This window comes from Cynocephalus volans, chromosome 8, assembly GCF_027409185.1.
Source record: "Cynocephalus volans isolate mCynVol1 chromosome 8, mCynVol1.pri, whole genome shotgun sequence".
NCBI lineage: Eukaryota > Metazoa > Chordata > Mammalia > Dermoptera > Cynocephalidae > Cynocephalus > Cynocephalus volans.
In genome coordinates this window covers 136,749,418-136,763,776 of record NC_084467.1, presented here as the reverse complement: position 1 = coordinate 136,763,776, position 14,359 = coordinate 136,749,418, and the positions used below count along the sequence as shown (strand labels likewise).

The 14,359-nt window shown below is 52.9% G+C and overlaps 2 protein-coding genes and 1 pseudogene across 2 annotated transcripts in view; 2 read left to right on the top strand and 1 right to left on the bottom strand.

Annotated features, from left to right (window-relative positions):
* Window positions 1-4,231, top strand: part of STX6 (syntaxin 6) — a 77,617-nt gene extending 73,386 nt beyond the window's left edge. The window contains exon 8 of the mRNA XM_063105029.1: window positions 4,178-4,231. Within this exon, the coding sequence (XP_062961099.1) occupies window positions 4,178-4,182 (5 nt within the window). The 3' untranslated portion in view covers window positions 4,183-4,231. The remainder of the gene's footprint in view (window positions 1-4,177) is intronic.
* The window catches only part of KIAA1614 (KIAA1614 ortholog), a 36,982-nt gene that overhangs the window by 5,229 nt on the left and 17,394 nt on the right, over window positions 1-14,359 (bottom strand). The window contains exons 5-8 of the mRNA XM_063105027.1: window positions 9,314-10,796; window positions 7,275-7,420; window positions 5,361-5,601; window positions 378-499 (exon numbers count right to left, since the gene is read on the bottom strand). Of these exons, the coding sequence (XP_062961097.1) occupies window positions 378-499; window positions 5,361-5,601; window positions 7,275-7,420; window positions 9,314-10,796 (1,992 nt within the window). The remainder of the gene's footprint in view (window positions 1-377; window positions 500-5,360; window positions 5,602-7,274; window positions 7,421-9,313; window positions 10,797-14,359) is intronic.
* LOC134383303 (RNA exonuclease 4-like) lies at window positions 1,056-3,653 on the top strand (annotated as a pseudogene).

Here is a 14,359-nt window from a genome sequence, read left to right as displayed (position 1 = left end):
TTCCCCAGGCAGGTCTCAGGTCAAGGCCTCTTTGGGGGTCTCTGTCTCTGGGTGTTTAATTGGATCTTCAGCTGTGCTAAAGAAACTGAGCATTCTCATTTCAAGATGTCATCAGAGAGCAGAAGGACAGAGGACTCAAACCTGCCAACTACCCCTCCAGCAACCCCACGCCTTTTCTGAGGTGGACCACACAAGGCAAGTGCACCTTGTGTCTCCAAACATAAGCCTTGCCGAGGGGGAGGCACGGGGAGCCTGCCTGCCTTTCTCTTCAAGGGACCCAGCTCAGGGCCATGATGCTGAGGCAGGAAGGAGTTAAGCATGTGGCTTCACTGGCCATTCTCTGAGCTCAACCTCGAAACCATTTGTGCCACTCTTACCTGCCAGCTGCACTGTGGTCCCCTGGCCCTCCTACCAGGTAGAGGTTGGACCGGTCCCCCTTGCCGCTCAGCAGAGAATGGAGGTTCTGAAAGGAGGCAGCTTTCCGATGAGAGGGTGTGACCTAGTGCAATGTAAGACTGCAGGTGAGAAAAGCTACCGGGGAAGCGGCTAACAGAAGACTTGGCCCCCACTATAAACGTAAGGGCCCTCTAAGAAAGCGTAAGCTTGTCTCATTACCTGCAAATGCTCAACAGTAATCACCACAACTTACTCAAGGAGATGGGCCTACACAGGCCATCTGAAGCTTCAAGGCTTGTTATTTTTTAATTTTAGCTGAAGTAACAACTTAGTACTATAATACTAATTATCTTATTGATTAAGAAAATCTAATTTTCTCACTGATTAAGAAAAAAGTGAAAGCAAATTAACTTTAGAATAATAAATACAGTTTTAGGGTTAAAATCTTAAGTATTATTTGTGATTCTTTAGCATCCTTTTTATGATTGCTTCCATTCAAAATTTTTTATCTAAGTATGTACCTGAAGACATTGTGCAATTGTGCATAATAAGATGGACAGGACAAAGATGGCTCAAGGAGTGCACAAAACAATGGGGGCAGAGATGAGCACAGATGGGTTAAAAGCTCTAGGTGCACATTGTGGTGCCAGGTTAGAAGTATGGATGACATGCAGGGAACCAGAGAGAGGGACTTTGGCTTAGGAGGTCTAGGGACACTGGAGGAGCTGACACGTGAGGGAGGCTTGAAGCAAGAGCTGTCCAGGAGAAGAGAGAGGTGAGAGCGCTCCAGGCAGAAGGAAAATGTGCAAAAGCACGGAGAGATGAGCGAGTCTGGCATGTTCTGGAACACACATGGTCTGGGAGGTGAGGTGGCAGAAGTTGTGGGAGACGGGCCAGAGCCAGGGCTAGACCTGGAAGGTCCTCAGTGCCCTTCACAGGAGCTACAGAGTAATGTTAGTAAGAGTGATGAGATTGGATCTGTGTTCTAGAAAAGGACCCAATGAGGAGGCAATTCTGAAGGTGGGGGGTGGGCTGGTGGAGACAGAGGCAAGGAGGAGCAAACTTTTAAAAAACACTACACCTGTTATTTATTACATTTGGAATCCGTGCTGCTGTGCTCTGAATGTCTGTGTCCCCACAGAACTCACATGTTGAAGCCTAATCACCAAGGGGGTGGGGCCTTTGGGAGGTGATTAGGTCACGAGGGTGGAGCCCTCTTGTTTGGGATTAGTGTCCTTACAAAAGAGGCCCCAGAGAGATCCTTTGCCTCTTCTACCAGGCGAGGTGACTGTGAAAAGAAAGCTGCTGGGGCCCGTGTCCTTCCGGCAGGTGAGTTCGGAGCTGGCAGGGGCAGGGCTCTGGGGCTGCCCTCTGGTGTCAGGCCCCAGGGACCTTGGATGGTGCCAGGATGGTGAAAGAGAAGGTTCCAACTTCTGAGCGCTCCCCAAGCAATCCTGGGCTAAGCCAGGGCTTAAAAAGCTCATTCAAGAAAAACAAGAAGTTCTGGAAAAACAAAGCACAAGAAGTATGCAAGAAACCAGGAAGTGACCTTGGTGTTGTCATGGTGCGACCTTCAAAGGCACCACAAGACTTTTCTCAAAACTGGAAGGCACTGCAAGAGCTGCTGAAACAAAAGTCACAGGCCCCAGAAAAGCCTCTTGTAATGTGTCAGATGGGCTCCAGAAAGCAGCCTGAAATTACCCAGCAAAACAGAGAAGAGGTCTCAGATACAGCAAAGGGAGATGACATTCCAGCAGAAAAAGCCCAAGAGGCCACCTTCAGGATCTAAGACAAAGAGGGTGCCAGCACCTCACACAAAGGCCAACAGAGCAGTGCACAATGAGAAAGGAGCCAGGAAAAGGACAAGTGGTAACATTTTTAAGAAATGAGGGGACATTAAGCATAAGAAGCAGAAAGCCAAAGAGCCAGTTGCGGCCTCAGCTCTGGCCCTGCACACCAGGAAAGACATGGGGTGTGATGATGTTGACCCAGCAGATATCGAAGCTACCACAGGCCCAGAGGCAGCCAAGATGGCAAGAAAACAGCTGGGTCAGGTGAAAGCAGCATCGCCCTGGTGAAATGTGAGCCTGCAGCAGGTGGACAAAAGCCCTGGCTGTGGAGCAGGAGACAGCGGGTGTGGCCCCGGGGAGGAGCATTGCCACCCATGCCCACTGCAAACAGGATGGGAAGTGCACGTGTGACAAGTGTGTCAAGCCAACTGAATCCCTGATAGGCCACAGGACAGCACTCAGTGGGAAACCCAAGAACCTCCAGCAGGAAGAACAACTTGAATTTGTTCAGAAGGAAGTGGCAGAAACACAAAAGGGCGGAATTCTAGTTGGATATGTGCTGCATAAGGACTTAAAGGTACTGTTTCTCGATCATCCAAAAAAGAAGATTAGGGACACATGGAAATATAAACTTTTCGAGAGTCAAGTGAAGAGTGGAAGCTACTGTCTCTGAAGCTTTCAAAGAAAATCCTGGGGATCAGGGTCCAGCAGGTGGAGCACTGTTCGATTCAAGGTGCCCAGGCAGCAGAGAAACTCTCCCTCCCAGTGCAGAAGGGGTGGGAGGGCGTGGCCAGAGACAGGCGCCCCCGGCACCCCCATGTGACTGCTCCACACCACCGCTGCTGCTGCTGCCCCCTCCCACTGTCTTGTGGTCCAAAGGCAGTTGAGATTAAAGCATGGGGACAGATCAAGTCTCCCCAAAGTGGCGATTCTGGAAAAACATTTTCTAAATCATGGCAGCAAGGGTGTGGCCTGCATGCTACTGAGAAAAATAAAAAAGAAAAAGAAAGCTGCCCGTGGCCCTCATTAGACACTGAATCTGCCAGTGCCTTGATCTTGGGCTTCCAGCCTTCAGGACAGTGAGAAATACATTTCTGTGGTTTATAAGCTACTCATGTTATGGAATTTTGTTACAGCAGCCCACATGGACCAAGAAGTGCTCTGAAGAGGTAAGGCACAGTAGCAAGAAGATGAAGAGGGTCCTGACCTTGTATCCAAGCTCGAGAAGGCTTCCTGGGAGAAGTCATGGTTAACTCAGATCTGGAGGGCCTGCAGGAGTTTCCCAGGGAAAGCGGGGAGGGGAGAAGGAAGGAGAGCCTCCCAGGTGCAGGCTCAGAGGCCGGGGGAAGAGCCGCAGCCCACTGGAGGACGTGGGAGCGGCGGCGTGGTCTGGGGGCAGAGCAGGGCATCTGGGACAGTATCCACCACCCTGTCACCAAGCACATGCTGGGCAGCACAGCACGCTAACAGAAGTGTCTCACCCTGAGGTTGGTCATAAATACTCCTGGGTGAGACAGATTCTTTTCATCTTCTTCTTTCTTTCCTTGAAAATTTCCTTTTTCTCAGTTCCTGAAACATTTTTCCTACTGCTCAGTCCTCCTTGCTTTTTTCCTCCTACCTTTTTTGGCCTGTCTACTTTCTATCTTCACCCACTTGGCTTAAATCACCCACAAACCTCCCTATTACAGTAACAGCATTGTTGTTTCCCTTGAGCTGCTCACAGAGACAGACATTCTGACGGCAACAGATCTGGGTGACGTGGCATGGACACACATGGACAGATCTAACTTTATGAGAAAAGTGAATTCCTGGAGCACAATGTCACTGCTGCTGCTTTTCTCCCAGCTTCCAATCTCTGCTTCCGTGTCTTTGCCTTCTATTTACCCAACTGGCAAATATTTATTGAGCACTAACCACGTACTAGTAACTGTCCTTGGTGAAAGACAAACAATGGGACTGTCACTCATCTTGCACTGTCTTCCCTCCTGCAGGCTGAGATGAAAGGCTCCAATGCTCCAAACCACAGTCATCTACTTCATTCTGCCCAGGAGAGAAACATACACCTGAAACCTCCCTGGAACAGGACGGGGTTTTCAGACGCCTGCTTGAGAGTTAGTGTGCTTCTGTTGGTTTGCTAACACTCTAGCACATGGGGAGGGAGAGCTTCAGCTAGCTGCCCTGCATGCATGCACTCATTCATTCAGTGTGTACTGAGTATGGACACTGTAGTAGCCATTGTAAGAAGTATTGGGAACGTAAAGATCAAGTGGTGTTCCCCCAAAGAATGCACACTCCAGTGAGGGGAAAGACAAAAATCAAGTAAAACACCACAGTGACAAGTTCTTCTGGGAAGGAGGGAGCATAGGGTGAGACGGGGCACATAGCGGAGGCCCCAGCTCAACCCAAAAAAGTGTTGGAAATGGCTTCCTGAGGGGGGCATCCCTGAAGTCTTGGAGGATGAGCAGATGTCGTGGTGGAGAAGGGGGGAGAAACATTTCAGGTGAAGATTCAAAGTCAGACAGTGTGTGATCTGATTATAGAGCTGCAAGGAGGTCAAGTATACCTGGGGTCAAGAGTGCTGAGAGGAGAGTGATGAGAGATGAAGGCAGACAGATCACAGAAACCCTCTGGCAATGCCAAGTGGCCTGAACTTTATCCTGAGGGCGATAAGGGACCAGTGACAGATGTTCAGCAAGGGGGTATGATGGCCAGATTTGCATGTTAGAAGGACCACTCTGGAAGCCACTTGGAGACAGACCACGGCAGAGAGGCCAGTCAAGAGGCTGTGGAGGTAGGCCAGGTGTGAAATGATTAGTGCCTGGACTAAGACAGTCATTGTGGCCATGGAGAAGTTTCCAGAATAACCAGGCCATCAACTCTCTAGGACTTAGCAGAGGTGGCTAAGTTGAGGGAGAGGGAGAGGGAGGGGTCTAGGATGAGCCCAGGCTTGGCAGCTGGGTTGCAGAACAGAAGTGTGGGATGCTGCCTACTCACGCAGTGTCCAGGGGAACCCGAGTTTCACAGGTCACCTATGGGGTTGCTAGCAGCTTCCCTTTCTCTACTTTGGGCTCCTTGGGAGGCATCCTCAGAACTCCTCTCCTTTCACCTGTCATGCCAATGTGGCTGCACCACCACTGGCCTCACAACCCCTTGGCTGGGGCCCTCAGGACTCACCAGATGCAGGGATTGTAACGACGGGGCTCTGACGTGGGAAGCCAGGCCAGGCGCAGCAGGCTGCAGCTGCTCCACGCTGTAGCTGCGGGACTTGCCCAGCTTGGGCCGGGCACTCTGGCCCAAAGCTGAGAAGAACTTTTTCAGCCCCAGGGCAGAGGCGATGCTGCTGCTCCTTTTCTTGTTCCTGTCAGAAGGGGCAGCTGAGGGTGGGCCAGGTCCTGCAATGGCCCCTGGGGATGCTCTGCAACACAAGGGTGGACATGAGGTGGGCAGGGGAGGGCCAAGGAGGGAGGCAAGTGTAGACTGCACCCTAGGATCCATGGTCCCCAGATGGGCCCGCAGCAGTGCCTTTGTGGCCCATCTGGGGCCAGGGACTGATAACCGGCTACAGAAAGGAAGGCCAAGTGGACTTCTGCTCAGCTTGGGTAGCTTTTAGGGAGGATAGCTCAGGCAAGCCCCCTGCCATAACACTCAGCTGTGGGTCCACCCAATCACTCATTCATTCATTCTTTCAATATTTCTTAAGAACCTACTATTGCCAGCTTCTTTTAGGCTCTGGGGTATGTGGTATACAAGACAGACAAGGTCTTTGCTCTCAAGAGCTTATAAACAAAGGAGAAAAGCCATCCGTGACTGGCGTGTAAGGTGAAGTAGAGCGGGGCCAGCATTTGTTTTAACTAGAGTGGCCAGGGAAGGTCTCTCCGAGACAATGATCTTTAAACTAAGAGCTGAATGGCAAGAAGAAGCCAGAGCTGCCAAGCCTGGAGGAGAGTATGCCTGGTGCAGGGAACAGCCGGCACCTCGGCCCCCGGGCAGGAAGAAGCTCTGTGTGTTCAAGCACGTAAAGGGGCCAGGCCATTAGGACTTGGACATAGGTAGCGACAAGGATGAGGTCAGACAGGCAGGCCACTGTACGGGCTTGAATTCTATTCCAAGTGAGAGGAGAAACTTCGTGGGGTTTTAAGCAGGAAAATGACATCATTTAACTAAAGTTTTAAAAAGATGCCCATGACAATTATGTGAAGTTATTGTGGGGCAAGAGTGAAGGCAGGGGGCAAGCAGGGCACTAGAGGTGCACAGCAAAGGAGTAACACAGTACACACCAGGGGAAAGGGCGAGAGGGAGCTCCTGAGTGGGAGGGGACCGACGGGGGAGTGGCAGGAGCAGAGTGGGTGAGAAGGAAGAGGGAGCAGCCGCGATCACACCCAGATTCGGGCTTCAGCACTGTGTGGACGGCGGTGTGACTGCCAGGAAGGGATGTGGGAAGAGCAGGTGTTGTGTTTTTGTTTGGGGGCCCACCAGACACCCTAGCGGAGATGTCCAGGAGAAACTAGATGCGCAGATCTGCAGTTCTAGAGAGCACAGGGAGCTGGAGATGGAGCTGGTTTTGGGTGGCATGTGAGGCCTTGGGCTGGGTGTGGTCACCAGGCACAGTGTGTAGCAGGGACAAGAAGGCCTTGGCCAGAGCACTGGGAGCACCAAGGCTTTGAGGTCATGCCAAGGAGGTCCCAGGGCAAGGACTAAGACCCTCAGAACTAGAGGAGAGAATGGAAATGTGAATGTTGGGCTCAGGTTCCTCAGCATCTGGTTGTTTTCAAGCCCAGAGTCAGAGCAAGTCCTCTCAGACAGGAAGCACCCTGAGGGCAGGGACTGTCAGCTTGCCCCAGTGCCCAGCACAGCGCCTGGAACTTGAGGCTGTCCAGTGGACCTTTAGTGAAGGACTAATCAGGTACAGACCAAAAAGAATTGGGAAAGGAGCATTAGGGGTGTCAGGCTTGGACAAAGTATAGAAACCCTCCCAGGATCTGGGTGCAGGGAGGTCAGTCACGCTACCACAGCAGGGGGCCTCCTTCCCCATCCCACATCCCATTCCCACCCCCTCCTGCAGCCAGGGCTCTTGCTCCTGTCACTTACCGGTATGGCACATGCTCTCCGAAACTCAACTCTGTCCTCTGCAGGCCTCCCTCTGGCTCCTGGCTGGACTCTGCCTCCTCGGAGGCCAGGGAGAGGGTGAAGCCCGTGGAGTTGACAGTGGCAACGTCTGCTGAGCCAAGAAAGCCCTGGAGTCCTGCAACAACCACAGCATCTCTCCCGTGTCAGAGTGCCCCAGCCCCACAGGTCACAGAAGGGGAAAGCGACATTCCCAACAACAGAGGCAGGAGAGTGAGAGGAAGCTAGAGAGAGGTGGGAGCCCCCGAGAGCAGTGGAGAGACCCTGGAAAGCAGCAGGTGCAGGCAGGGCCACCTCTTAGATGGTCACAGCTGAGGGGGCCTCAGTGAGTGTCCTCCAGACTGGAAACTATTTGAGGACAGGGACTGGGTCTTGGTGACTGCCGTAATTACCCCAGATAATAGATTAGTAAAACATGTTTGCTAAATGGTGTTGACTGTGGAAATCGTGTCCCTCATATATCAAGGGGCATAACTGGGAGCGGGGAAAAATTTAGTATTCCTGGGATGAAAAACACAGTCTTGTCAGCAGTGATTTCTAAGAGCTTTAACAACAGCCACCATTTTGGAGCATCTATTACGTGCTAGGCAGTGAGTTAAACCCGCTACAGAGAGGATTCCATGGGTTTCCAGGAGATAGGTCCCATCACTGTCCTCACTTTACAGAGCAGACTGGAGCGCTAAGGGAGTAAGTGACTTGCTCAGGGCCTCCAAGCTAACGAAAGGAGCTTCACGCCATTCTCTGCTCCAGGCCTCAAGGAGGTGACGCCTGGGCTGCCCAAAATGGCCACCAGGTCTGAGAATAGAAGCCCTGCAGTAAGTGGTTAGGGGCAAGCCAGCAGCCCGCCTGGAGCCCACCCCAGGGAAGAGAGCCACGGCTCAGCATGGGGTGGGAGGGACCACAGGGTGAGGACCATTCCCTCAAGGTCTGTAGGAGCAAGGAAGGGAGAGGGAAAGTGTGTCTCCATGTGCAGTGGGAGGACTTGGCAGCCACATCCTCACTAAGGTCATTAAGGTCTGTCAACCCTCTGCCCTCTCTTCCTATACTCTGTCTCCAAGCTCGGGATCCCTCTTGAGCCATCCCAGCCCCAGGGCTATCAGAGCCATGAGCACAGTGAAGCAAGAATGTGTGTGGTGAGCCTGTTATCTCTGCCTAAAGTGAGCAGCCGAGCCAGTCACCTGGGATCACAAGGTTGGGGATCAGAGCCTGAGCCTGCTGACACCCTGGGTTTGCCCACAGCACGAGGACCCCTTCCAAGGGCAGAGAATACACCCTTCTGCAGCCTTGCTTGTTGAGATCTACGAGCCTGCCCAGCAGGGCTGGGGTCAGGAGGGCTCAGGTGCCAGAGAACCCCTAGCACACCTGCAGGAGCTCTGCCCCCATCACTGTGCCCTCCAGACAGCATGTCTGCCTGGCCATGGAAAGCCTCAAGGGCGGGACTCCTGCTGAAGTCATTCACTTATGCATTCTCACAGTGCCTACCACAGTGCCTGGAATGTAACAGGTGCTTGGTCAATACTGAACGAATGAGTGAGTGAATGAAATGAAGATGTTGAAGGGGCAGGGCCTCAGCCATGTGATTACTGGACATATAGTGCTCTAAGCACATAGTAAATCCTGGAGCTGCTGCCTCTTCCTGCTGTCAGGAGTCAAATTCCCCTATAGCCCAGGCCTCCAGCAGCCACAGAGCTCAGAGCTTCTGAACACACCTCAGGGTTCCCAGCAGTAAGAGGGCAGCACCACTGCCTTCCTCCAGTTCTGCCTCCACCAGGGGGAATTGGGTAATCTGCCTCCAGGCTGATGTTAAATCCTGCATCCAGCCCACAGACTCCACCAGCTCCCCTGACACTGTCGTTGCCCTGAGTGGCTCTCAAGAGCTCCAGGGAGTGGCTATGTCATCTGACTATTAGGAGAGGTAAGTGAAGACTGAATGCCTGCTGAATCACAGACCTGGCCTGGGCCCCTTCTCTAGGACTGCCCTAGGCCTGGGACTGGGCAAGAACCACTGGCAACCCCTTACCATCTCGGCCGTTCTCTGGGGGTGGCTTGAGCTCCTGGCTGCAGGGGCCCCTCTCCATTCTTCCCTCATAGATAGCTCCTCCCCAGGACTCCTGCAGCCCCTGAGGCACGCTGTTGTTGCAGTTGTTGGTGGACAGGGCCAGCAGTGGGTGTCTGACTTGGGGGCTGCAGGGCTGGGTCTGTGGTGGGTCGAGCTCACAGGTCCTGAGAACCATACTTCCTGAAGGAGGCAGGGAGATATCCACAGGCTGTCCTCGGTCACCCGTTCTGCAGGGTCCAGCCAAGGCTGCCTTCCTGTGAGACAGAGGTGAGTTGGTTTTCCTAGAAGAGGGAGGGGTTGGCACCCAACCTTCACAGGAGAGGGAAGCAGCTGGCTGCTGGGCTTGGTGGGGGGCAGAGGGCTCTGCATAGTTCTGTTGCTGGGAGGAGGTGGAGTCAACTTCCAGAGACTCACAGCTTTCTATAACCTGGGCTGGTCTGCCTGACCCCGAGGGCCCAAGCTTTGTGGAAGAGGTTGTGGCATAGGCTGTCCTGCATGGAGCCAGGGAATCCACAGGGTGAGCCCAGTGGTTTCCCAGCTCTGATCCAGGCTGCCGCTGTGACTTCACAGAAGCCCTCTTGGATTCCAAGGCAGGAGGATTAGGAACAGCATCTTCTCTCAGAAACAGCGTCCCCTCAGGCGTGTGTCCTCTGCCGCCTTTCACCTCATCTCCCACCTCCACGTCATCAACCCCAGGCAGGTGATGCGGGGCTGGAAGGCCCCAGGGCAGCTCCATTTCAGCCTTCCTGGACCACCTGCCGCCTCCTCCAGGCCTGGAGCCCGGCAGTCGGGGGCTGCTGCCTCGGCTCCGGCTCCGGCCGCATGCCCTGCTGGGCTGAGCGGCCCCTGCCTCCTCACTGTCGGTCCTGCAGCTGTCCGAGGTGTCGGTGCTGTCCAGGGCGGAGTCCACCTCCTCAGGGCGCGTGGTGTCTCCGATGTGTGTTTCCCGGATCCATTCCGTGTGCGGCCCTGACTCGGCAGGGTGGCGGTCCTCGATACAGCTGCCACAGGCTCTGCACTTTCTCTCGCCGCCCGCACCGGGCAGCGGCAGCGGGAGGCCCCTGCGGCCCAGGCCACCCGGAGGCCTGTGGAGCGCCCCCTGCCCCGCGTCCGGGAGCCGGACGCCCCCGTTGATGTAGTGGGCGAGGTCGGGCTTGGAGCGCAGGGGGCCCTGGCCCGCGGCCGGCAGCGCCGTGCGCAGCCCCTGGCACTGGCGCTGGCGCTGCTGCAGCCGCTCCAGGTAGCGGACCTCGGCCTCGCGGGCTGACTCGTCCTCAAAGCGGACGTGCGACGGGGAGATGCCCCGCTTCGGCCACTGCCCGCTGCTGGACTCCCCGCTGGAGGAGTCACTCATGTTTCCGTTCTGGGGGCTGTCTCTGCAGGCAAGGATCATCCTGGGGTCCCGGGCTGGGCTCCTCCGCCCGTCTCTGATGGAGAGAGACGGAGAGAGCGGTCAAGGGCAGAAAGACGGGGAGGAAGGTGCAGACCCCTCCCTGGGCACGCACCGGCCCTACGTCCTCCACCCTGGGGTACTGGCTCCCACAGTGCCCTGTGGTAACCACAACCCACAAGGTTACCCCAACTCAGGTCCCTGAAGAGTCAGGTGGCAGAACAGAGCAGCTTAGCAGCCCATCGTGATCCTGAGACGCCCACACTAAGCAAAATCAGCACGACCTTCTTTACTTTTGGCTTTCCCTGTTGCCTGGCTCAGCCCAAGTTCAGATGAAACATGATACACTCAGGACTGTAAAGAAGGAAGGGATCAAAGTCCTCATGTGTGGTGTGTGTGCTGAGGGAGGGACGTGAGCCTGATCACTCTGCCTTGCTGGTAGCGATGAATTGTGGAAATATGCATTTGCCATACAGCTGTTATGGGAAGAGGGTATTTTAAGTCTCCACAGAGGCTGTCTGAGACGTGAAGTCAGGATTTCTAAGCATTCTTGCTCCTGAAGTTTCCACTCAGAGTTCCTAATCACCTTGCTTAGACAAAATCCAAACAAAGTGACACTGATGTTTCTCCTTGAACCCTGGGTCTTGACTGTCCCCACAGCCCCTCCTTGCAGCTGCCACTCCCCAGCCCCTCACACACTCCCTGTCTGCTTCCAGCTGCAAAGGCATTTCTGTGCTGGGGAGAATCTTCACATCTGTCATCAACTTAGGCTCTAAGAGACCCTGGCTGGTGGTCAAGTCCTTCTCGGCTCCAGAAGACACCCACACAGATCTCACACCAGGGCCCCCGCGCACCAGTTTCTCTCGTTCATTGCTTCTTTATGACTCACACTGGACCACTGCAGTGGCCTCTTATCCGGCCTCTCTGCTTGTCTGTTGGTCCTCCTGGAGCACAGCTTTCATCACCCCACCCCCCAACAGGGCACAGGATCAAGTCCGTAGTCTTGGGGTAAAAATACAGGCCCTCCACATTCCTCCCTACTTTCCCCTCCCAGCTCTGTCCCCACCACCCACTCATAGAGCCTACAGCTTCCTGCCCCACCCACCTCATGCAGCAGCGCCTGCCATCATTTCCTGGAATCTTTCTTCCCAGACTGCCTGCATTTGACTCCTATTAAATCTTACCTGTTGAATAGACACCATGTGTGATGCTTAATTTTATGTGAACTTGGCTGGGCCCAGATACTTGGTCAAACATTATCCTGGATGTTTCTGTAAAGGTGTTTTTCAGACAAGATTAACATTTAAATCGGTGGACTCTGAATAAAGCCTTATCCAATCAATTGAAGGCCTTGTGAGAACAAAGACTGACCCCCCAGAGCAAGAAGGAATTGTGCCAGCAGGCTGCCTGGGGACTCAAACTGCACCTCCTCCCAGGTCTCCAGTCCACCAGCCTGCAGACTTTGGATTTATCAAACCCTCATAATCATGCAAGCCAATCCCTTAAAATGAACCTCTCTCATATATACACACATCCTGTTGGTTCTGTTTCTCTCGAGAACCCTGACTAATGCACCATGATAATGCCTCCCTGCTCTGAACACCTGTACCACTCAGCTGCCAATCACAGACCCAGAAGATGTTAGGGCTGGAAGGAACCTCTGAGACCACATGGCCCTTCCGAGCCCTACAAAGGAGAAGCCACACGAGACCAGTTCCTAAGCTGACCGGCACCTGAGCAGCTGGGAAAGGCAAGTTGTGGGGCTTTTTCTCCCTCAGAAGGAGCCCTGCAAATATAGCATTGATCATGGCTGATGGTCAAGTCCTATCTAGAGACAGGGGCCTGGATTTTGGAGACCTGCTACTTTCTTTCAATTACTCAGAAGTGTACACATGTAGACAGTTATCTTTGCTGACATCCTTTGTGTGTTATGCTACTGTTTTTAGTCCTCAAAGCATCTATGAAGACTTCCCTAACTATAACCTCCCCAAACAGAGAATTAAACTCTGCTCCAATACATATCTCAAGCTTGCCCAGACACTCCAGCAACTTATTATAAAGAAATGCATGTGAGCAATCTGTGGATTTACTCATCCTTCCTCTAACTGGATGCTTCAGGAATTCTGGAAGTAGGACACAATTGCTCTCAAAGGCTGCCTTACATGAGTTCCTTCCTCACCTAACTTGACTGCTACCCAGCAGAAGGACAAACATGGTATATGATTAAAAGAAAAGGAGTTTAGTTAGCAGCAGGAAGAAATCATCCATGCTTAACAATGACTGTTAAAACATGCCAGCCAGTGCAGAGAACAGCCATTGAACTGGTTGACTTTTAGAACTATCCATGGCATTTACTGGACTGGACAGTGTCCCCTTCCAGGCTATTCGTTCCATATGGATAAATGGTCTTGCCTGTTTGGCTCAGGAGAACATGGCCTATACCCTGGGAGTGTCACCCCACTCCCCATGCCCAACAGTGAAGCCATTAACTAGCCTCATAGCGCTAATGGGTTGGAATGGTCTCAGTTGCCAGTGAAGCAGAGTATGACATATAGAGGCTACCCTTTGGGATCGGGGGCAGACTTGAGAGGTAGGAGTTCAGTTGTTTAAGAATGATTCCTTGCAAAGCTCCATGGGAACCAGCTACGGCTGAGAGCTTAAGGCTTTCCACTTCCCTGTGCCACGTCAGATAGAGTACAACTGCAAATCTCGGACCCAAGGCCTCTGGTCCAGAGGAGGGCCAGGACTGGTGCTCACCCAACTGTGAATGTTGAGGTGGCATAATAAAGCTGGAGCCAAGGTCCTGCCACACTATATCATGCTCCAGCCCCCAAATCACTCCAAGGAGGGGTGAGTGCTTCCTATATCACACAGCTTCAAAGTGCTGCAGTCCAAGTGTTCGGGGCCTCTCCTGGAGCCTGAAGCTACACGTTCACTAGGTGTTCACACTGCCCTAGAATGCAACGGACGGCCTCCACCTCTGCTACTACCCCTGACTCCAGTTGTTGTCCCCCAATCAACACTGCTCCAGCAGGAATTTTTTTTAAAAAAGAACTACCGCTAAGCAAGTGGATTTGCCTGCTTTGAGATTTGAACCAATCCACAGCTTGAAGTGTTGCTTTGAGGAATATTGTAGAGTTCTCGGTCATCCTGTTTTCTGGAACTCACATTCAGACAGGGCTGACATCCATTAGGCACAACAGCCACAGTGCCCAGGACCCATGATACTTACAGAGACCCATGAAAATGTTTTAATTTATTTTAAAATCAGAAGAAAATAAAGTTTTAGGTCAAAGAAAACATTTTAATATATAGTAATATATGCATCTTTCAACCAACATGATCATAAAATATAATTTTTAACTTTTTTATGGAGGAAGGGGCCCATGAAGGGAAGAGTGCCTAGGCTCCCCAAAAGTCATAATGTGGCCCTGAATTCAGAGAGGGATTCGCAGCTGAGAAATGTAAAGTTCTCGAGTCAAGGTGGTGCAGGGTCACACTGCTCATCGCCACATGATCATGGGGAGGGTCCTCTGATAATTGTGGCAGTGACAGTTTCCTGTTGGTGGTTGTGAAGTGCTGGAGTTCGAAGCCCCTGAG